The sequence below is a fragment of the Eptesicus fuscus genome, chromosome 14 (assembly GCF_027574615.1).
Source record: "Eptesicus fuscus isolate TK198812 chromosome 14, DD_ASM_mEF_20220401, whole genome shotgun sequence".
Classification (NCBI taxonomy): Eukaryota; Metazoa; Chordata; class Mammalia; order Chiroptera; family Vespertilionidae; genus Eptesicus; species Eptesicus fuscus.
Window position 1 is genome coordinate 9,246,215 of NC_072486.1, and position 21,553 is coordinate 9,267,767.

The 21,553-nt window shown below is 42.9% G+C and overlaps 1 protein-coding gene and 2 long non-coding RNA genes across 6 annotated transcripts in view; 1 reads left to right on the plus strand and 2 right to left on the minus strand.

The window, feature by feature from the left end:
* CPVL (carboxypeptidase vitellogenic like) overlaps positions 1-21,553 on the plus strand; it is a 105,972-nt gene that overhangs the window by 3,162 nt on the left and 81,257 nt on the right. The window contains exons 1-3 of one of the 2 annotated variants that reach the window (XM_054726508.1): positions 10,588-10,650; positions 13,098-13,286; positions 20,905-21,023. In XM_054726508.1, the coding sequence (XP_054582483.1) occupies positions 13,121-13,286; positions 20,905-21,023 (285 nt within the window). In that variant the 5' untranslated portion in view covers positions 10,588-10,650; positions 13,098-13,120. Of the gene's footprint in view, positions 1-10,587; positions 10,651-13,097; positions 13,287-20,904; positions 21,024-21,553 lie in introns of those variants that run through there. The other variant, XM_028155087.2, reaches the window with a different exon arrangement.
* Positions 1,185-7,587, minus strand: LOC114233865 (uncharacterized). Its single transcript, XR_003620059.2, has 2 exons — positions 7,406-7,587; positions 1,185-1,516 (listed from the first exon to the last, which is right to left on the minus strand). It is a non-coding gene; the product is annotated as an uncharacterized LOC114233865 (long non-coding RNA).
* On the minus strand, positions 8,546-9,944 carry LOC114233876 (uncharacterized). 3 transcript variants are annotated; one of them, XR_008558150.1, is made up of 2 exons: positions 9,883-9,944; positions 8,546-8,807 (listed from the first exon to the last, which is right to left on the minus strand). It is a non-coding gene; the product is annotated as an uncharacterized LOC114233876 (long non-coding RNA). The 3 variants fall into 3 exon arrangements; XR_003620070.2 differs by having other exon boundaries at positions 8,546-8,804; positions 9,883-9,927; XR_003620076.2 differs by lacking the exon at positions 9,883-9,944 and adding an exon at positions 9,660-9,860 and having other exon boundaries at positions 8,546-8,804.

A 21,553-nucleotide genomic window follows, 5' to 3' on the forward strand; every position in this document is an offset into this window, starting at 1 on the left:
TTTCTTTCTCCTTTTTCCTTACTTTCCTTCCATTGTGAGACTTTGGAGAGAGGGTGGGATAGGATCTGGGGCCTCCAGCAAGATTGTATTGACTCTGTCATTGATTATAATTGACTCAGGTAGACACAAGGATTGTGCTCCATCTTCTTTCCTGAAATCGACAGTGGCCAGTTGCACAGTGAGCAATATAGGACTTGGGTTGGGAGTGCTGTCACCACCCATGAGAACTTGAATTGAGCGCAGGGCTGATTGGTAGTGGTTGAGAGAACTGAGCTTCTTGTACCTTATTCTAGCACATGCCCAGTCTGCCTGGAGTCCCTGGGTTTGTGCCGGTCTCTTCTCCGTGAAGGCAAGTACTGTATCATTTTCACCTTTGACTCCACGAATTTTAGCCAAGAATCTCACAGTTTATCATCTGCCCAGAAAATCTCTAATGGATTGAATTCTATTCAAGGAGAGGAAACTGTGTGTGGAATAGAGTGTGGGGGACTCGCTGTGTTTGAAAGGAGCAGGAAATGTGACTGTGCCTGGCCAAAGCTGAGCAACAAGAAATGTAGAAAGTTAAAGACCAACCCATCCTGAGGCTTGTGTAGACCCCATGGTGCAAAGGTGATATTTGACACATAGGGAAAGTGACAGTCATAGCTAATTCTGAAAATTTCCTGCCTGGGTTTCTTGATGAAGAATAGTATTATCAATCAGCAAACCAACTGGAAATAATGTTTTTTTCTCTCCCTCTAAGGCCGTGGTCAGCAAACTGCGGCTCGCGAGCCACATGCGGCTCTTTGCCCCCTTGAGTGTGGCTCTTCCACAAAATATCACGGCCTGGGTGAGTCTATTTTGAAGAAGTGGCGTTAGAAGAAGTTTAAGTTTAAAAAATTTGTCTCTCAAAAGAAATTTCAATCGTTGCACTGTTGATATTTGGCTCTGTTGACTAATGAGTTTGCGGACCACTGCTCTAAGGATTGGAGTGTTTGTAGCATTGACTTGGCTTGGGAGAGAGTTCTGTACACTCGGGAATGGGGGCCGGTCTCAGAATAAGAGAGCCAGCAGCTTCCCTGACACTCTGGATTTATTGCCTCTTCTCTCTGTATGCTGTGGTCTCCCTAACTTCTCCACCTGGCCTCAGCACACCTTTCAAGGGCATGTTGAAGCTCACTGATGAAAGACTACCAGGGATACACTTGCAATGGCACCGTTCATTTTATTAGCCTGCTTGCAGCAAAGGAAGATACCAGGTCAAAGGATCAGGGATGTAGGTAGGGGACTCAGAAAGGTCTGGCCGTGTGCTGATTGGGTCAAAGGAGGAGCCAGTGAAGAGGGGACCCTGGATGGGCTGTTGTCAAGTAGCCATGGCAATTCAGCAGCTAACCACTCAGCGGTCTTTGTTCAGGAGGCGGAGGAACCAGTGGGTCTCGGGCACGTTGGTAGGAAACCAGGACTGCTCAAAAGAAAGGGTTGTCAGTCATCTGGCAGCGCAGTGTGGCCTCGGGTGTGTAGAAGCATCGTCGGTGTTCTGTGGGGAACATCACAGTATGATTAGCAGGGAGCTGATTTCCACTTTCTCAGGGATCTGGTATTCCCCGTTTCTCTGTCTGTCTCTTACACATACACACACACACACACACACACACACACACACACACACACACACACGAATGCACTAATGCATTAGTTTCACACAAAAATCACATAGTGAGAAATCTTAGTTAATGATGCCACTGTCTGCCCAGCCATCTAAGTCAGATTTGGGAGTCATCCTAGATTCTGTTCTATTTCAACATATAATATTTCATCACTCACAAGGTCCTGCTAATTTTACCTTCTAGTTATTTATTTTTAATCTTCCCTGTTTACACTATTACTCTTCCCTGCCTGGCATCATCATCTTTCTTCTGGGTTATTATAAAGCCCATTAAATAGTTTATCTCCCTTCTGTCTTTGTAGTTGAAGTCCATCCTTGCACCATGGCCATAGTATTCTTTACAAATATGAAGCCCTAGGTAGTTTCTCGTCACTGGAGGGTGAAGACTGAACACACCTCCAACATCCCCTGCAATCGCCTCTCCATGAGTTCTCTGGCTTCTTCCTGCTCTTGAGCACTTTCTACTCTCTGCTTATATCTTGCCTCAGGTAGTGGTTATCTATTGCCATGCAACAAAGTTGGAAAAAGTGTAACACCCACAGCCCAAGAAAATAGAGAGAGAACAGCAAATGAGGAGAGTGGGGAAGTCATCCAAGTAGGCATTAAAGTCAGGGTTAGATATTAGCTTGGAGATTCGCATTGGTCCAGGTAAGTAACGGTAAGGACCTGGATTCGGACCTGGGAGTAGAGTTAGAGAGGAGAGGAAGAATTGAAAAACATCCAAGACATGCAGTGGTGGTTGGTTGGCTGTGGAAAGGCAGCGAGAGGGAGGCGGAGAAGTCAGTCAGTCTGGGATGTCCTGCTTCAGAGCTTGAGTATTTCCAATCAAGACGAAATAGGGAAGTAGAGACGTGTTTAGGGAAGAAGGTAATAAGTTTACTTTTTTGAGTTACCGTTAACTACTTTTGATTTTTGTCAACATAATTCACATCCATGGGTGAAAAATCCAAGTCATAGTACCATTCTCACGGCAAAAGATTGTGTTCCTCTTTCTACTGCTCTCCATACTGCTCTTATATCTGAAGTCTCATCCCAGGCTTTCCTGTTTCTTCTAGTGTCTACCTCCAAATTTCTCAGTAATCTGCCTAATCTGTTTTTTGATTTCTTGAATTCTTTCTTGATTTAGAGTTGTACTTTTTAAAAAAATCAACTTGAGGTATTTGTCTATTAAGGTGAGAACTTATCACTCTTACCTAACTTATGCCTCAACTTGCCTACCCTCTATCCTGACCAATGGTTACAGAATTCGTTGTTGTTGCTAAATTTGTTCCCGTTGAGGACTTTATTATGTAAGTATTGCTCATTGCTGAGCTCAGTAGTATGCTCTCATTGCAATACCTTTCTTAGTACAGTTTGATATTCTTCATTGAGTTAATAATTGCCTCTTTTTTGATTTTAGTTTTCTATGTAATTATCAGGACTTCTGTCCAAGCCTGCTGACAGAACTGTAGTATCCTTATGGATATGATTTTTCACAAGAACGCATGAAGTAGTTAGTTACATGCTTTTTTTTCTTCTTCATTCCTTCCCTATGGATTGCTCTGTCTCACTGCTCCAATCTGCATGGGTGGCCTTTAGGTAGCGCTGTCATCCTGGGACCTCTGTCCTGTTAGTTCCCCTGTTCCTGGGATGCCACATCATCCTCTTTTTTACTTTACTTCCTCGATTTGGTGGAACACATTTGCCACTAGGTTTCTGAGAAGTGGTATATGAGAACCAATTTTTAAAAACATATGTACACCTGAACATTCTTTATCATTACACTTGTTTGATAGTTTGGCTGAGTATACAATTCTAGCTTAAAATTCATTTTCCTCTTATAATTTAGAAGCTGTTGCCCACCCCTCCCCACAATGTATTTTAGCTGCTGTTGCTGCTTTTGAAAAGTCTAGCGCCATTTTGGTTCTTGATTCTTTTAATGTTTGTTCTTTTCTCTCTCTTGCTCTCTCGCTCTCAGTTTATGTAGTCTTTTTATTCCTGGAAACTGTTCCATGTCTTTCCATGCCTTGGTCTGGGAAAATTGTCATCCTTTTAATTCTGCAAATCATGTCCATACTTCTGCTAAATGTTTTTGTACTGATACTTTAATAATCTCCTCCCCTGAATGTTATCTGCCTTCTTTTTCTAGAATGCCCATTACTCAGATATTGGTCTTCCAGAACAAATCTCCTAATGACCTTTTTTCCTCTTATATTTTTGTCCTTATATTTTCTGGGAGATTTCTGTGACGTTTTTGTCCCTTCCTTTATCAAAATTTTAAAACTGCTATTACCCTATTTTTAATTTTCAGGAGTGTGTTCTCATTCTTTGTTTCTTCTCAAGACAACTTGCTGCTACTTAATGAATGCAATGTCTACTCTTATTCCTTTAAATGATTTTTTTGTTGTTTTTGAAGGGCTACCCTATTTCATGCATTACTGTTTCTTTTGAGGTGTTTTGTTGTTGTTGTTCAAGTAGTTTCGTTTGGTTTTTCTTTTAAATTAGAGACTTTCTTCCCAATGTGCAGTGGTTCTTTGCAGCTGGTTGTATATTAAATGTGAGAAACGAAGTCACTGACTGTAAGTTTTGCCGTGTCCAAGGGATTTATCAGCAGCTCCCTGGCTCCATGGAATTAATTGGCAGGACCAAGAAGTTCCACGGAGGACCTCGCACGTCAGTGTTGCTAGGTCCTTTTTCTAAGAGGTTCCAGGAATCCCAGAGCGGAGTCCTCAGGCTCCTGCACAGGATGAGCGATGGAGGCACATAGTGCGGGCTGCCCGCTTTCCGAGAGCTGAGTGGTCAAGGCCTGGGTTCAAGGCACGTTCAAGTTCAAGGGGGAGTGTTCGGGGTATGTCAGTGTGGAGACAGCTTTAAATTGGGTGCCTGTTCCCCAGTTTTTACTGTATTTACTATTCCCAAGTCTAGAGTTCCCGTGGTTTAATTTTTCAAAGAATAAGTGTTTTACAGAATAAGTAAGAGCCAGGCAGGGGGCGGTGGGATCTGAGCCTTTGCCTGCTGTTACAGACTCGGACCGATCCTTCTCTGCAGCCCCTGTCTCACCTTTGCCTTCTGCAGTCTCCAGCACTCAGGATGTCTGGGCTTTTCTGTGGTTTGTAACGTGCATTAGCTGGTGCCTCATCTATATTCTGCCTTCATTCTCTGCACACTATCCGTTCCCTTTCCATCTCATGACAAGAAAATTTGACCTGCCTTATGTGCTGTTGTTTCTCCTGTTCTCCTGGGCCATAGGATTTATACCTTTTAAAAAATGTCTTCACTTCACTCGAGAGCAGTTTTATGAGGGGGCAGAAGTAAATGTGTTCAATTCATTACGCCTTAGCACAAGGGTGAGGTTCCACTTTGACAAGTTGCGTTCCCTGTGCCCATGGGGCCTCGGGTGGAAATGCGTGGCAGGCAGTTGGATAGATGAGGCTAAGCTTTTAAGAAGAGCTATTATTCCGAGCGGTGTCAGTAGAAGGTGCTACTTAAAGCGATCAGATTACCCTGGAGGGAGAGTGGAGCGAGATGACCAAGGAGAGAATCTGAGGCATCCCAATGTTTAAGGGAAGGCAGAGGCAGAGGGAACTCTGAAGGAGAACTTTCTAGAAGATCTATGAGAGCACAGATTACAGGAGGCAAACCAACGATAAATTGTCCTAAAGGGTACTGTCATTGTGTCAGAGAAATCAGTTAAGATAATGGCAGAAACTTTTGTTTTGAGTTTGGGGATATGGAGATCATTAATGCTTTTGGCAAGATGGTATGGACCGAAGTCAGAATGCAGCAAGCCAAAGAGTGAAAGTAGCTTTTCTGATTTTAGAAACTGCTGGTAGGAGCGATAATAGAGGTGTTCCCATGCTTTTTCTGTTGTCTCCGCTTTGGATACTCTACCCACTTGGTTTTAAAATACGTAACGAGGGGATTTGGTTTTGTTCTCACTAACTCGTCCTTGTGTGACTTTGTTGAATATGATCATCCTGTGAAGATAGTTTAGCTCAGGCGTCCTCAAACTACGGCCCGCGGGCCACATGCGGGTGTTTTTGCCGTTTTGTTTTTTTACTTCAAAATAAGATATGTGCAGTGTGCATAGGAATTTTTTCATAGTTTTTTTTTAAACTATAGTCTGGCCCTCCAACAGTCTAAGGGACAGTGAACTGGCCCCCTGTTTACAAAGTTTGAGGACCCCTAGTTTAGCTGATTTGATTTTAGAAATCATTTCTGTGGATCAACTCTTCTACCTTCAGGGCTGGAGTGGCCAAGCCATACTGTGTGGGCTTCAAATTCTGGATATGTGGGTGATGCTGATACTATTACTCATACCTTTGTGTAGTTACAGGTATGATGAAATGTTTGCAGCATAATAGAGACAGTGGGGTGCACTGGAAAAAAAAATATTCCAGCCTGTTACACTCAGAATCAAACCCAAATCCCATTCTGTTGAGGTGTCTGAGGGAGCCCCAAAATAGCAAACTTCTCTCCATTGCCTGAGTTTTGGAGAAATTGAGAAGACAAAAGAGCAAGGCAGGTGGATAGCAATAGATGACTTTGATTACTGAGAGAGGCTGGGTTGAATTGGAGCTTTTACTTCTGGGACAATGGGCTTCCCAGGACTAAAGCCCACAGTCGAGCAGACTTGCCCTGCTGTTCACAGGCCCACACCTGGCGGAGAGAGAACAACACTGCTTCCTGTGCAAAAACAAGGAAGTTGAGACTAACAGTTTCCCCAAATTTATCATCAGATATTTTTCCACCTCTTCCCCCCACCTGGTAGAGTGAGCAAGAGGGTAGCAAGAGGCCAACCTCACCATTTATGGAAACATCATAGCTTGGAAAAAGTGAGCCCAAACACCCCCATGATCTGATACCCGATCCCACTTGGTACCACCCTCCCTCACTCGCTGGACTCCAGCCTCATTAGTTAAGTTAGAATGGGCTCATAACGGCAACTGCAAAGATACCATTCCAAATAAGGGCACATTCTGAAGGACTTCAGTATATATTCTGGGGGGAAACAATTCAACTCGTCACAATTCATGCAGCCACTTTGGGCAAAAGACAGTATTTTAGTTTATTAACAAATGTTCATGGATGTGCCTTCAAAATGTAGCTGACCACCTCCACAGATACTCCCTGACCTTGGCCTCTGTCATCTCTCCTGGATTATCACATCAGCCCCCTAATCCTTATTCTTTTAAAGTCCTTATGCTGGGTAACAACCAGAGTGATCATTTCCCATTTCACAATTCTAATTAGACAGGTATTGCTCCCTTATTTAAAAAGCCTCCAATGGTCTGCCATTGAAACTAGAAAAAAAATTCGAATGCCTATGAATACAGATAAGACTTCACATGTGTTGACCCTGACTACCCTCGAAACTCATGTGCCACTTCCTCCTACATCCACTCTATGCCTGTCAGCCAACAAACAAAGCTTGTTTGCAGCTCAGGACCTTTGCACTGCTTCCTCCAGGCTGGCTTCACCCAGAGAAGTGTTTCCTGCACACGGTTAGCCCAGACACTTTCCTGAGGTCATTTGGAACAGGGAGGGCCTAGGCTAAAGGTGTCCCTCCAACATATTTTGTTGAGTAAACAAAGGTCACCGAATGGTGTTCGATTCCATTTCTTAGATATTACACAAGAATAAAAAGCCTTTTCCAATAAAATCTTGTTGGTTTGGGGAGTACTAGGATAAAGTTTTAACATATTTATTTACAGCAGAACTCCTCAGCAAAATAATAATTTAATTCTGGGGGGATATAGTATGTTGTACTTCCAGACTTACCTGGATAAGGAGGAGGATCTTGGCCGGTGTAGCACCATTTGGGACATGCTGGTATTGGGACTGTAGGATGGACTTTGGAGACAGATAAGGACTGGCCTGAATTCCTTGTTCCACCACTTACTAGCTGTGTGTATTTGGGCAAGTAAGTGAAATTCTCTGAGGATCAGTTTCTCATTGTAAAATGGGAGATAATAATCCCTGCAGGGTAAAGGTTAGAAATAAAAATATAAAACCATTAGCACAGTTTCCGTGCATAGGGAGCATTCAATAATTGACAGAAGTTATTGGTATCATTATCACGATAATGCCTTCCGTCATGGGGCTGGTCTTTCTGTTTTTCTATTTCAAAACTGTTATTAACCTTTTGGGCCCTGTCTACTTTTTATTTCCACCCCCACTCAAATTTTCCTCCTGGTTGGCGTTTGATTTCGAGGTAAAAGTGTCCTACTACAGTGCCTGATAATGTTACTTTCTCCGGTTCCTGATTCTTTTCATTCCCTACCTGCCACACAGCTCCAGTTTGTCTCTCTTCCCTGGGAATCCAAGGGTATGGTGGCCGAGATAGGCACTCCCAACTCATTTGCAAGATGAGACACCACTGTGGGATGCCAGGGGGCGGCCTGTGAAAAGGCCATAGGCGTGGTCCCAGTGCCACTTGTGCCGAAGGTTGCCTATCACCAGGTGTGCCAGGTGCTGCGTCCTCTCTGGGAACAGAGCACTTCAAATACCAATTTTAGAAATTAAAATGATGCCATAAGGAAGATGAATAGTGGTTCCTTCAAAATAAAGGGTTTCTTTTATCACTTGTTTGTGTGGAAATCTTTTTCGCAAAGTAGCTAGATTTGGGATCCTGGTTGGTATTTAATTTAGGGTTTGCACAGTAGTCCTTTAATACAGGATCCAAATGCTGTGGATATGCATGAATAATCTTGAGAGGTGACTGAGTCTTTTTTAACTAGAGGAACCACTTTCTTGTACTTTTTTTTTTAATTACAGATTTTGTGGAAATGTCTGTTGCTAGTTGGCCTGTTTTTGTTGTTTGGGGCAATGTTTCAATTGTGTTGGGAGCTATTAACGCCAATTAAACATGTTTGGGGGACCCATGTAACTGTTTGAATTTCAGCTATAACAATTACTACATAAACGAATTTTACCCTTTAATTGGAATAATTTAAAATGAAGAAGTTGGGAGGAGAGACGGAGAGAACACAGGGCTGCTTGAAATGCTGGCTCTGTGTTTTGTCCTTGTTCTGGAGTTTCTGCTTGCTTCTTTTCCGTTGGTGGAACACACTCCTTCCAGCGGCCGGCTCCTTCCCTGGAGGCCTTGCCTATGTAAGCAGGTTGTTGTTTACTTCCACACACAGATGACAACTCGGCAGGATGATCCCGTTTGTCTCTTCTGCTGGTCATTTCAATTATAATTACGTTTGAGTTGATAGAAAGTGGTTCTCAGCTTATTTTTAAAAATAAGAAACATGAGACCAACACATGCAGGTGTATATTCAATAACCAGTTCTCCGGGGGGGGGGGGGGGGGGGAGGAGGGGGGCGGGCAGGAAAACCCTGATTTGTGGTGTTTGCTGATGTCCATGGTGTACATATTCCTACCGGGGCTGACTGCAAGCTGTCAATAGGTGTCACTGAACCCAGAGCTGGAAAGAAATGCCTGGTAGCAAACTGTTGTGTAATCCACCCACCTGACAAATACAGAAAAATTTAACTCCAGGACACAGATAACAGGAAAATGTAGTAGGATAATTTAGAAGTGGTGAGTTTTGATATTATGACATTTTCTTCAATATAACTTATTTAAGGGTAAACTTGTATAGCGTAATTTGTAACAATGGCCATGTTGAACAACTGGTTCTCACCGCTCCTGGAAATCTCATTGTTGGTTCTAACACACTGACCGGGACCCACAGAAGTCACTGTCTTGCCCAAGGTCTACTGAGTTGGTTATGGCAGGATTAGTATGAACTTTTTCCAAAAACCGAATTTCTCTGGAAAGATTTACTTATTAGTGTTTCTTTTTTATTTGTTTAACTACATCCTCTACTGGTCTACGAAAGGATCTAGGACCATTACAGGCTGTTATTATCTATCAAGACAATAGGAGTCAGAATATCTGAACGTAACTGTAACCAAGGACAAGGAAGTGGAAAGCAGATTGGATTTGAGCCATAAACAAATCCTTGCTTTGAGTATTGCTTGGCCCTACTACTCACTCACAGAAGAATCTTAAGCAAGTCACTTACTTAATCCCCTGGCTTCCGCTCTGTGGTTGGTAAGATGAAAGAATTGGGCCACGTGAACATGTGTTATCTCATGTAGGTCTAAAATATCATGATTCATTTTTTGGATCCATCTGTTCAACAAATATTTGCTTAGTACCAACTATATGCACATCTGTTACAGACTCTACTTCAGGTGGAATTAAATACAAATGTAAGAACGGTAACTGCTATTAGCACATCTCACATTTATGCAGAGCCTTCTCGTTGACCAAGGAGGACATGTACCCTGAGTCTCCGAGGTTCTATGGCTTCAGCAGGTCAGGACTCGTCCTCTCAGAATGTTAGGGAGAGAAGGACCTATTGTAAAAGAACAAACAGAACCTGACTCCTAGGAAACGCAAGAGGTCATAACAGGTAGTAATAAGGAATGAGAAACACATGCTTTTTTTTTTGGCCATGTCTCTCAGTTGCTTCACTTTGTCTTCAAAACCAAAAATTGTTTTTTTCTGATTATAAGATTAATTATTGTAGAAGATTTAGAAATTCTTAAGAAGTATTAAATAAGGAAAAAATACCACCTATCCAAATTTAATAGCTTGCTTTACTTTACCTAATATTTTAGTATATTTTCAAAGCATTGTCATAGATATATTAATTGCTGTATATAATTTTATCTTTTCGGTGTACAGAGACTTAAGTTGGTTACATTGTTGACTGTTTTTATTCTATAAAACTCTGATAAATAACTTGGTTTATATTAAATATTGAACATTGGACACAATTTCCAACTGTAATATTTAAGGTTTAGTAGACAGTGTTAGCAAATCATAAACTTCTGACCTTTAGCTTATTTGATTCTGCCAATATTCCTTTGTATTTGCCTAGATTTTATTCTGTTTCTAAACAGTTCTTAAGAGGAACAGTTTGTCTGAATCCTTCAATATGGTATATTTGACTGGAAATAGTACCAATGTTTCATATTATTTCAAATAGACATATGATAAAGTGTATGGTGAGTAATTTTTTCTTTCACTTTCTATGGGTAGTAGATTCTGGTACAGGATTTATTTAGAAAGTACTCAATATGTGTTCAATAAGTAAAAAGATTCAGGCTAGTTTAGGATAAGCAAAAACATTTGAGATGGATGTTATGGGGAAAAAAAAAAGACTTTTCCATTCAGGGTAATAGCTTTCATTTCATTAGGAGAGATGACAGCTTAGCACACAATTCAGGAATTCTGACTGTTAAGTGAGAACTGTGAAATGAAAAATATTGCTTTAATTCACCTACATGGGAAGCCATGACTCTAACAGTTGTTTAATTAAATGTTAATGCGATCTTCTAAATTGACCCAACTCTTACTTTTATGAATTAGATATGTCAATTAAAATAAGACCAGCTCTGCCTTTCTTGAACATCTCTGAGTCAACATCTGCTCACAAGGGAACTTCTGTAACTAGCCCGGTTATTTAAATATTAATGGCTTCCATTAAAGGGGCCTGGAGGTTTGCAGCAGGAAGACTGAGAAATTAGACGGCATCATTAGTTTCTTGTTTCTGCCTCCAGGAAAAAAAACCGCTTACTGGAAAAGCTTCTTCCACTATGGTTTTAATACCACAGATTTTTTTTCCCCTGAACCAGTTAGAGTAAGATTGTTGATTTCAAGCATTCCTTAAAAGTAACTGCTATTAAAACATCAGCATAACAAATTCACATAATTTAAAAAAATTATTAGTACTGTAGTAGTCATTACCCTGTGGCTTCTTGGGAACCTAATTTAAGTTTCTAAATTCATTTTGTTCTTTATTATAGTCAATAATAGGCAAAAGCATTTTTTAGCTACATACTATAGATGATTGAGCTTGCTTACATCAAGTATGGGGAATTCTATTAAATTAACCGTGAAAGACTTTACAAGGATTACATCTTCAATCCAATGATAATTATACATTTTTTATCTTATTGGGAAAATGTGGCTAAAAAGCTTTTTAAATTTGCTACCAGTATTTTCATATTGTGCCATATTGGGTCATGATAAACAGGAGGTTAATAGACTTTTGCCCATTTTGTGTTTTTAAGATGGTTTAATAGTTTGGTATTTTAAAGCACCAAATAGCAGGCATTATATTTGCATAGTTGCTTATTTCTTTTTGCATCCAGTAATCTGAGTGGAGTATTTATTTATTTTACATACTTTACCTAGACTTTAGAGCTAAGAACTTGGACCATGCTTAAATAGCAGTGATGTCGAGTAATGTACCAACCCTGATGTAGGCACCATAATACTTAGCAGGGTCAGAATTAAGGTGAAACAAGTGAGGCACCTGCCTTTGGGTGTAACATGTAACAGTCCCCCAAAAACTCAGAAATCAAGATAAGTAGTATTTTAATATACTCTTGGAAAAAAAATCAAAATCAATGCCAAAAAATCCATGGTGAACCAAATGTCAAAACTTTAGATAAAAAGATGCGATTTGACCCTGCAACTCCACCTGGCTCACCTGACCCTAGTGCTGACTCTGGCTGAGTTGTAGTTCTGACTTCTCCACTTTCATGCCTTGCATGAAGCACTCCTTTGAGTCAAATTATCTTATCTAACCATGGTGGTGATAATCTCGATTTCCTGGTGGAGTTATTAAGAGATTGGAATCGGCTGAAAATACAAGGGAAGGCTCATTGTAAATACAATTTGCATGTTTGTTTACAAGCTAGGGAAATCACCATGCAATTTTAATCCCCTATTATTATCAACCCAGATGAACACTCTTAGCAAACATCAGATTCGAATATCCTTGGAAAGCTTTGTGTTAGTAAAACTTAAGGCCTAACTCCTGAGTTTCTTTATCAGGGAGCTATAGGGGCAGGGACCTAAAGATAGGTCTTCCTTCTTTCTTTTTGTTCTTGGATGCAAAGTGTACTGGTTTTTGTAAGCTATGGCAGAGGGAACCAGAAATCCATTTTGTTTATTTTAAATTTCCCTGCACAGTGCCCATGGACAACTGAGGTCTCACCTTTGCTCACGCTCACCCACCCGCTAGTGATGCCTCCCCATTCCTCCTGCCTGCCTGAGTTCCACCCATCCCACCTTGCCAAGGCTTTTCTAGGTCCTCTGCCCGCCTGTCGTGGATGAACTGTCACTACCCCTCATTTGGGGATCAGTTACTGAGCCCTTGTTGTCATGAGGCGTTAATCAACTCCATTGAATTTACTTCCCAGACTAGGGTTTTATAAATATAAACTGTTTCTCCAGCTACATAGTAAATCCCTTGAGTAACTCCCTATTAGACAGTTAATTTCAGGGTGAGCAGGGATTGGGTCTATTTTACTTAAGTGGCAGCAAAGGGCATTGACACACAATTGTGTTTTGAGTGGGTAAATGACCATCGTGCATGTGTGTAAAAGGGTGGGGGAGATATTTACTCTTTTGATTCATTTGTGGAATGTTGTTTTCATCCTAGGCCTCGAGGGAATAGTTGGTGCCATGTGGAAGGCGACCGTTCTGTTGGCCCTGCTGGTGCTCTGCCCCGGTGGGGACGGGCTCTTCCGCTCCTTATACAGCAATGCCCGGCTTTCCCTGCCGTATAAGGGAGACGCAGGGCAGCCATTATTTCTCACTCCCTATGTTGAAGCTGGGAAATTCAAACAAGGTAAGTCTAATCAGGGAACCACTGATGTACTTTCAGCAGTTCTTTTCCTTTTAAAAAAAAACAATTATCCTACAGGATCCAAAATATAATCTGGTAATTTTTTTACTCACTGGGTTTATTTCAAATACAAATGCTTTGGTGTCATCTATTATCAGAATTGTGAGCTCAAATGAGAGTGTGTCAGGCCATTTATCTGGTGGTGGAATCCCTGCACTTCTGTTTATGAAACTAGTACAGTGTCTGTCTACCACTGGGCACTTAGTAAGGTAAATAGGAACCTTACAACTTACTACGTGTCAGTTATGGGGGCTAAGCATCTACACTAATAAAAGAGAAAGATGCAAATTGACCATACCTTCACAACACCCACCAGCCAATCAGGAGTGCATATGCAAATTAACCCAACAAAGATGGCAGGTTAATTTGCATACACAGGCGCAGAGTGGCCAGGGGCGTTCCGCACTGCCCCAGCCACTCTGGGCCTCTGGGCAGCATGGGAAGACGGAAAGGCAGCTCCGGGCAGGAGCCAAGGGGATGCCGGCAGCCAGGGGAAGGAAGGCCCATTTTTGCACGAATCTTTGTGCATCGGGCATCTAGTTCTGTATAAACTCAGTTAAGCATCTCAGCAACCCAGGGAGGTGAACTCCTTTTACACACAAGAAACTGAGCGGAAATAAACTAAGTCCCTTTTTGGAGTCACACAGACGCCAGCTGGTGGGTGCAGGGTTCACACCCAGACAGCCTCACTGCAGAATCTGTGCTCACTGCTGCCGTGCTGGGCCCCCTGCCTGGCAGGTTGCCACCCAAACGGCCTAGGCCTCAGTTTCCTCATTAATAAGATGGTGCTATAACAACTTTCCCAAGTCACAGGGATAGTATAAGAATCAGATGAGAAAATGCATGTGAAAACTCTTAATATTCTGTAAATTGCTCTCTAAAGATTGCTTGTAAGTGGGGTTTTCTGTTGTCATTATTAATAGGAAAAAAAGGTGTCATTTGGTGTCATTAGAAACTCTGTTCTTAATGTAAGTCACTGTGTAGATAAGTTAATCTTTCTGGACCTCAGTAGGCTCCAGAATAGTATATAGGCAGCTATTCTGAGAAGCTGTAATTAAAAGGAAGCAGAGACATGGGCTGGTGGCTAGAGGAAGCTGTGAAGTCAGGAAGGGTCTTCAAGAGGGTAGGAGATCAGGTGTTTGCTGGTGGAAATGATCCAGCAGAGGGGGAGGGTTGATTGGAGTGGGGGCAACTCTTGCTAGAGCCCTTTCTCTAAGCAGATGAGCGAGAGACATGGCATCTGTGGGAAGATGCCATCACAGGCATTGGTGTCTGCTCCGGAGGACCGAGGTTCATCCCTTGTGCCTCTGAGGCTGGCGGGTTGGTAGATGTCATGGGAGTGTGGAAGTGATGCTGGAAATTTTAGGGAAATTATTGTTTTATTTTTTAATATATTTTATTGATTTTTTACAGAGAGGAAGGGAGAGGGATAGAGAGTTAGAAACATCGATGAGAGAGAAACATCGATCAGCTGCCTCCTGCATACCTCCTACTGGGGATGTGCCCGCAACCAAGGTACATGCCCTTGGCTAGAATCGAATCTGGGAGCTTTCAGTCCACAGGCCGATGCTCTATCCACTGAGCCAAATCAGCTAGGGAAGGAAATGATAGTTTTAAAGATAAAAAATAAATCTGTCTACTCTATATGGAAAGTATAATAAAGCAACTTTCCTTCCTTTGAAATTTCTCATAGCCAATAGAATGTCATTGTTGTTTTTGTTATTTGGTTTATATCTTAACTGTGCATTTGAGTCCTGTTCAGATGTCTTTTCTGAAATACACATTGGTTCCATGTTTCACCATCTCTGTTCTCAGAAAAGGTGAAAAACTTTAATAATTTAGTCAGTATATATTAGTATACATTTGATAATGTCGTCAGATAATGTAGTTAGATAATGTAGTCAGTCTTCTTTTTAAAAGATTCTTTTGGCTTGATGTAGAGGCTCATATCACTAGACACATATGAAGAGGCAAAACACCATTGATCCAAATCTACCAAACTGGACCACATGCATGCATTCATTCTGGCATCCGTAAGTGGATACGGATGACTTAGAGATGATGTTCATTAACAATAAATCAAAGCAAATCATGTAGTTTTGAACTGAAGAGCGGTGAACTACTCATAACCAACTCTACCAATCTACAGATGAGACTCACATAGTTTGCATGACTTGTCCAAGGGGAAGCAGTGATAGTAGCAGAGGTGTGTTTAGGACCCAACTTTTCTGACTTCTGCTATAATTTCTTTTTCTTTCATCAAGAAGCTTGTGCTCTCCTAGAGTGACCAGATACACACACACAAAACAATTTAGGAATAAGGCAGCGCATATTAGAATACTAAAGAAGTACATGTGACCTAGGCATGCTGGAGATGTTGAGAAAGAAACTATCCTGTCAGTTGGCACAGCCAGGGGAGAAAATAGCAATAGTTGCAGTAGTAAATATAACAAGTAGTTATCAGTAATTATATCTGCAGTACCTAGCACAGTGCCTGTATGTAATCGGCACTCGATACATACTTGTAGAATTTCAATTTTAGACCCGAATGTGTGTCAGGCATTGTGCTTTCTGCACACATCAGTTCATTTAATCACTAAGGAAGAATGCATAGTTATTGTTCCCATTTCACAGATGAGAAAAATGAGGCCCAGAGAAATTAAATCTCTTCCCCAGGGCTATTTAAACCTAGTAAGTGGCAGAGCTGGAATGAAAACCTATCTCTGCTGACTCCTGAGTGTGAAGTAGGAACCACTGAACTATGTGACCAGCTCCAGACATGAGGGTATTGGGCAGAATGGGGGTAAATAGAAAAGGGCCTGCACATACTGAGTGTGGAAACAGCTTAAACAAAGGCATTAAGTGGAAGTGACCACGGGGTGTCTGTATCAGACATCTGGTAGCATCAAGTGAGAAGACTGTGGAGAAATCCACCTGAGAGGTTGTCCACACCCCTCTCATTCCTGAATTTCTTGACTATGAGCATTTCAGCTCTGGTCAAAGTAGCAAAGGAAGATTTCGAGGGAGAGTGTTTCATCTTCTGTCCTTCTGTGCCAGCCCTGATAGATCATCATGCGATGAGTGACGATATTTAAAATATTAAATCTGATGGAATGTCACTTTCTATTGTTCTGGAACACACTCAAAATCTCGAGTGGAATTTTAAATGGCTGATCCAAAATCTGGTACATCTGGGTATTCAAATGCAACCCTGATAACATAATCAAGGATACTTTTATTCATCATCTTCACTGAAAGTTCAGGAAACTCTCATTCCCCTAAATCTGTTTTGTTTATCGAGTCTGTCAAAACCTTAGGAACATGAGTCTTAATGCTGCAATGGAACATTTTGGGGATGAATAATCATTCACAAAATAACAAGAGAAATTTTTATTTTTTTAATCCCCAATTAGCTGGCTTCATTTTATGTAATTGTAATTGCATGTTTACTTTCTCTGCAGCTAGACCAAATCCTAACTCTCTGAAACAAAATGAAGCTGGGAGGCACATTTTAACATGTTCACAAACACATACTTAGCATTTTCACAAATATTAAAGGCTATCTTGCTATTAGGCCTTCATTTATTATTACTGAGGGTCTGGTTGTGTCTCTCTGTACATCATGGTGATGGCCTGAGTCTTGGTGAATGTGAAGTCCGCCCTGATTAGCTGGTTCATGCCCTTCTGTGGTCAGACTCCAATCTTTTTGAAAGTGGTAGAATTACTAACCCTGGCAACCACGGTACATAACAAGGAGGAAGTGAAATCGCTTCAAAGAGACCTTTTCCCTTTCTGTAACGGTTTTGAATGTTTGTGTTGTTGAGTCACGGTTCCAGGAAGAAAGAAACCTCTATGTCTTGGGGGTTTATTTTTCCACAGTCCATTAATAGACTCTGGAAGGATGAACAGAGCACTTGAAAATATTTTTAAAAATCATTTGAATTGAAAGAACTTTTTAAATTATTTACTGCGGTTTAGTTAAAGGAAGTTTAATATTTGAAACAGAGTGAACCACTTCTTTTTTTTTTTTTTTGTGGGCCAGAAAAAAGTTTTCTCTACATTTCTTAAGATCTTAATAAGGCCTCCCTGCCCTAAAAGGCTTTTGTAGAAGGAAGCTAATTCTAGTGCATTATCAGTGTGGCCTGTTTTGGCTCATTCACTCATGCATTCATGCATTCACATTCATTCATTAACAGTATGTACTGAGTGCCATAAGTGTATAAGTCAGCATGGTATGACCCCAGGGGTACAAAGATAAACTAGACAAATCCCTTCCTTTCCCATAGTCCCTGACCTAGAAGGGCAGGTAGGAAATGAACCTGAGTAAGTACAGTAGTAGAGAAACCACTTTGGGGTGCTCAGAAAGGGCAGGCTGGCAGAGCCGAGTCATTTTCAGAGCAGGCCCCCGGTCCTGCTGCCGGGCTGCTCTCAAAGTGGTGGATGACTCAGCCATCTCCTGTCCATCATATATTTTCTCTTCTCCTCGTTCTACTTTGACGGTTTTCATTTTTTTCTCTGTCTTTTTTCACGAAACCTCTCCTGCTCTCTTACCCCTCCTGATTCACACCTATATTCATTCCCAACTCCTCATCTTCAGTTCTCAGCCCTCCTTTTTGGAGGGAGGTCTTCTCTGATTTTCAGAAGAGTAACAGCTTTGTGAGAAACATTTCAAAAGTGTTTTTTAGGTACAAACTTTCAGTTATTAAAAAATAAATACATCCTGGGGATATAATGTACAGCATGGCGACTATAGATAATGATACGGTAGTGCGTGCTTGACAGTTGCTAATTGAGTCGATCTTAAAAGTCCTCATCACAAGGAACAACATTGTATAGCTGTGCGGTGACGGATGTTAACGAGACTGACTGTGATGGTCATTTCGCAATATACACAAATGTCCAAACATCAGGTTGCACATCTGAAACTAATATCATGTTATATTTCCATTTGAAAAATGGCCCCCCAAACAAGTGTTTTAACGGCTGCCCAACCCTGGAGGGTGACCCTTCTTTGGGCTAATCGAAGTGCAAGCAAAGTAGGGGAGAGGGCAGCATGTCTGCAGGAGGGAAGGGTGTGGCTGGGAGGAAGGTGCCCATCCATCATCTCTCTCCCTTTTCTTTTTCTTCAAATCCGTCTGTCTCCCTTTTTCTCTTTTTCTGATGGGGAGGTAGATCTCATTGGAAGAGGAGGAGCAGAGCTGGCGAGGTTGGGTTAAGCAATCTTCCCTGGGGGACCTGGGCTGGGTGGGGGAGGGGTGGGAACTGGGCTGAGGCAGGGAAAGGCTAAGTCTTCCAGACTGCATGTGGGGTGGCCTGGGCGGGCGATGACCGTCCCTCCCTTTGCTTGAGCCCTTATTTTATGCCCAGCCTCATGGTGCGGGCTCATCTGCATGTTTTCATTTGACCCTCACAGGGTGGGGGAGGGATCCACATTTCGCATAAAAGGAAAGAGGCTCAGAGATGGAGTGGCCTGCTAGAAAGCCTGGTCAGGACCGCCAACCCAGGTCTGTCCAACTCGGAAACCGTGTTTTCCCTGCTGTGCTGGCCTAGCAGGACCCTCTGGAAACTGCCACCTCCCCTGTGTCCCCACCATCGCCTCTGCTCCCAGGTGCCCCTGTTCCCATTCAGGGGATGCATTTCAAAGACAACCATAGCAATGCGCCCGCAAGCCGGCTCCTTTTCTCCAGGTTTTGCGTGCGTAGACTCATGCCATCCACTTTCCTAGGTGAGAGACTGGAGCCCAGACCCGCCAAAATCTCTGCCTATTAAAAGGGTCACAGAGCCCTAGCTGGTTTGGCTCAGTGGATAGACCGTCCGCCTGCGGACCAAAGGGTCCAGGGTTCGATTCCAGTCAAGGGCACATACCTCGGTTGCAGGCTCCTCCCCTGCCCAGGCCCTGGTCAGGGCTTGTGCTGGAGGCAACCAATTGATGTGTTTCTTCTCACATCGAGGTTTCTCTCCATCTTTCCCTCTCTCTTCCACTCTCCCTGAAGATCAATGGGAAAATATCCTTGGGTGAGGATTAACAAAAAATAAATAAAGATATAAGGGTCACAGAGCTGGTCAGTAGTAGCACTAGGATCAGCAAAGCCCTAGAAAAAGGAACAGCGCGGTATAGTTGGTATGGATGCGTTTCCCTTTCAGGAGGCCAATCATTTGAAAAGAGAGCCTGTGGCCAGAGCAGTGGTGTGGTGGTGAACATTAACAACCCTCTCTGGGGTCGGGCCGATTGGTCGCTCCGATTCCCTGAGTGCACACGTTCTCACTGTGGCTACTGCATCCTATCAGCGCTGTCACTGAACGCCCAGTTGGGAAGACATGCGAACCATCAGCACTGCGGGGCCTGAGGGCCCTGGGACCCACAGAGGCAACTTTAGTCAGTGGCTGTGTGAAGGATCAGGCTTCCTCACCCATCCCATCCACTAACCAGTCTCCAACTAGTATGTCTCTGACTTAAGTGGCTTTCCTTGAGTCGTTTGTTTTTATCGGGGACCCTTGCTTTGCCACCACTACAGGACTCTTCTTTACCCAGACTTCCCCGTCCACTTCCCCACGATGCCCTGTCACCTACTTTCTGTTCCTTCTCCACTCCTTTCCTAATCACTGCTTCCCCTTCCACTCACCCCTTATGGCTAACTCTCCAGTGAGAGGCAGTGGGGAGGGTGGAAGAGGGAGCAAACCCGGACTCCGAGGTTTAAACCTCAGCTTCCCATGACTAGCTGTGTGACCTTGGGCAAGTCGCTTAACCTGTCTGTGCTTGTGTTTTGTCACCCGTCAAGTGGGGATAATAATTATACCTGCCACGTAATGTACATTGACCTTTTCGGTGTTAGCTCCTATCAGTATTATCTCCTCCTGGGTGGCCTTAGCTATATGAACATTTCCTTCCCGCTTCCTCCCCCACTGTCCTTGCCCCTTTGCTGCCGTAAGACCTCTGCCCTCTACAACTGTCCCGTCGTCTTGTTTGGCTCCCTCTGAATAGCCACTAGGCCAACCTCAGTCTCACTGTCTGCCTCTCCGCACCCTCCCCAGCCATCCCGAGCCGTCCCGCCCCCACAGGCCTGGTGCATTTCCCTTCATGGCCGGAGCAGGCCTTTGGCCTCCATGATAAGGGGAGTGCGCAGAATCCAGGCCTTCCAAGGCTGAGGGCTACTTGGCTACGTTGTTCCTCTGGCATCAGGTGGCTTTCCTCTGCCCTGGCCCTCCAGGTGCCCAATGTGAGCACCTTGGTTTACTTACCTTCCTCACGTGGAACTGAGATTAGGTGATTGTTTTTGTTCTTTTAATAAAAAATCTTATCATCGCTTATAAATTATATTTGGGGACCAAAAAAAAAAAAAATCTGAAAGATGTCACTGTCCTTGGCTAAATTGTGTATGTAGACGATGTGGACTTGACGAGAGCATGCTATGATTCCCTGCAGTGAGCTCCCTTCTGCCCACCCTCGTAGCCTCTCCGATCACTGCCTCCTAGACTTGACCCCTGGGAGGAGCCGGTCCAGATGGAGGTGGCTAACCCTGTATCATCTCTCTAATCCTTGGGTACATTTTTCTCTCACTAGGGAGACGATTGAGTGCGGTGGCTCCTTTCCCAGGACAGCAGGTGGAGAGCTACGCCGGCTTCCTCACTGTGAATAACACTTACAACAGCAACCTTTTCTTCTGGTTCTTCCCGGCCCTGGTAAGCCTGCGCCAGCGCCCTAACGGAACTGCCACTCAAGAGCGAGCTATGCCCCCTCCAGGGTAGAAATGTTAACCTACAACTCAATGAAGAGTTGTGGGCTTAAAAAAAAAAATTTTTTTTTCTTCTAAAAATAAGTGACTCTGTGTGGTGTTCCTGTTTATGGGCAGGAAACAAATGTTTGCAGAGAGGTCCAGCTTTTAAAGTCCCGCAGCCTTATTAGGAATATTAATCCTGCCACCTCTTCCTGCCTCTGCCTTCTTCCTATCTCTTTGTTGTTTTGTTCTAAAAAATACCCGGGGTAGTGGGAAGCCAAGGAGGATAGGAGTGGGGAGACTCCTGAAGTTCACAGGTAATGCATACAAGCATGGCTAAATGTGGTTGATTGTGGTCTCGGATGGTTGTCCTCTCTGTGGGTCTTGATAGGCCGATTAATATTCCTACACTCACTCCTTCACGACTTCAGTACCCATGAACTGAGCAGTACTCTGTGAAGACACAGAGAGGAAACTGAACCCACCTGCTCTGGA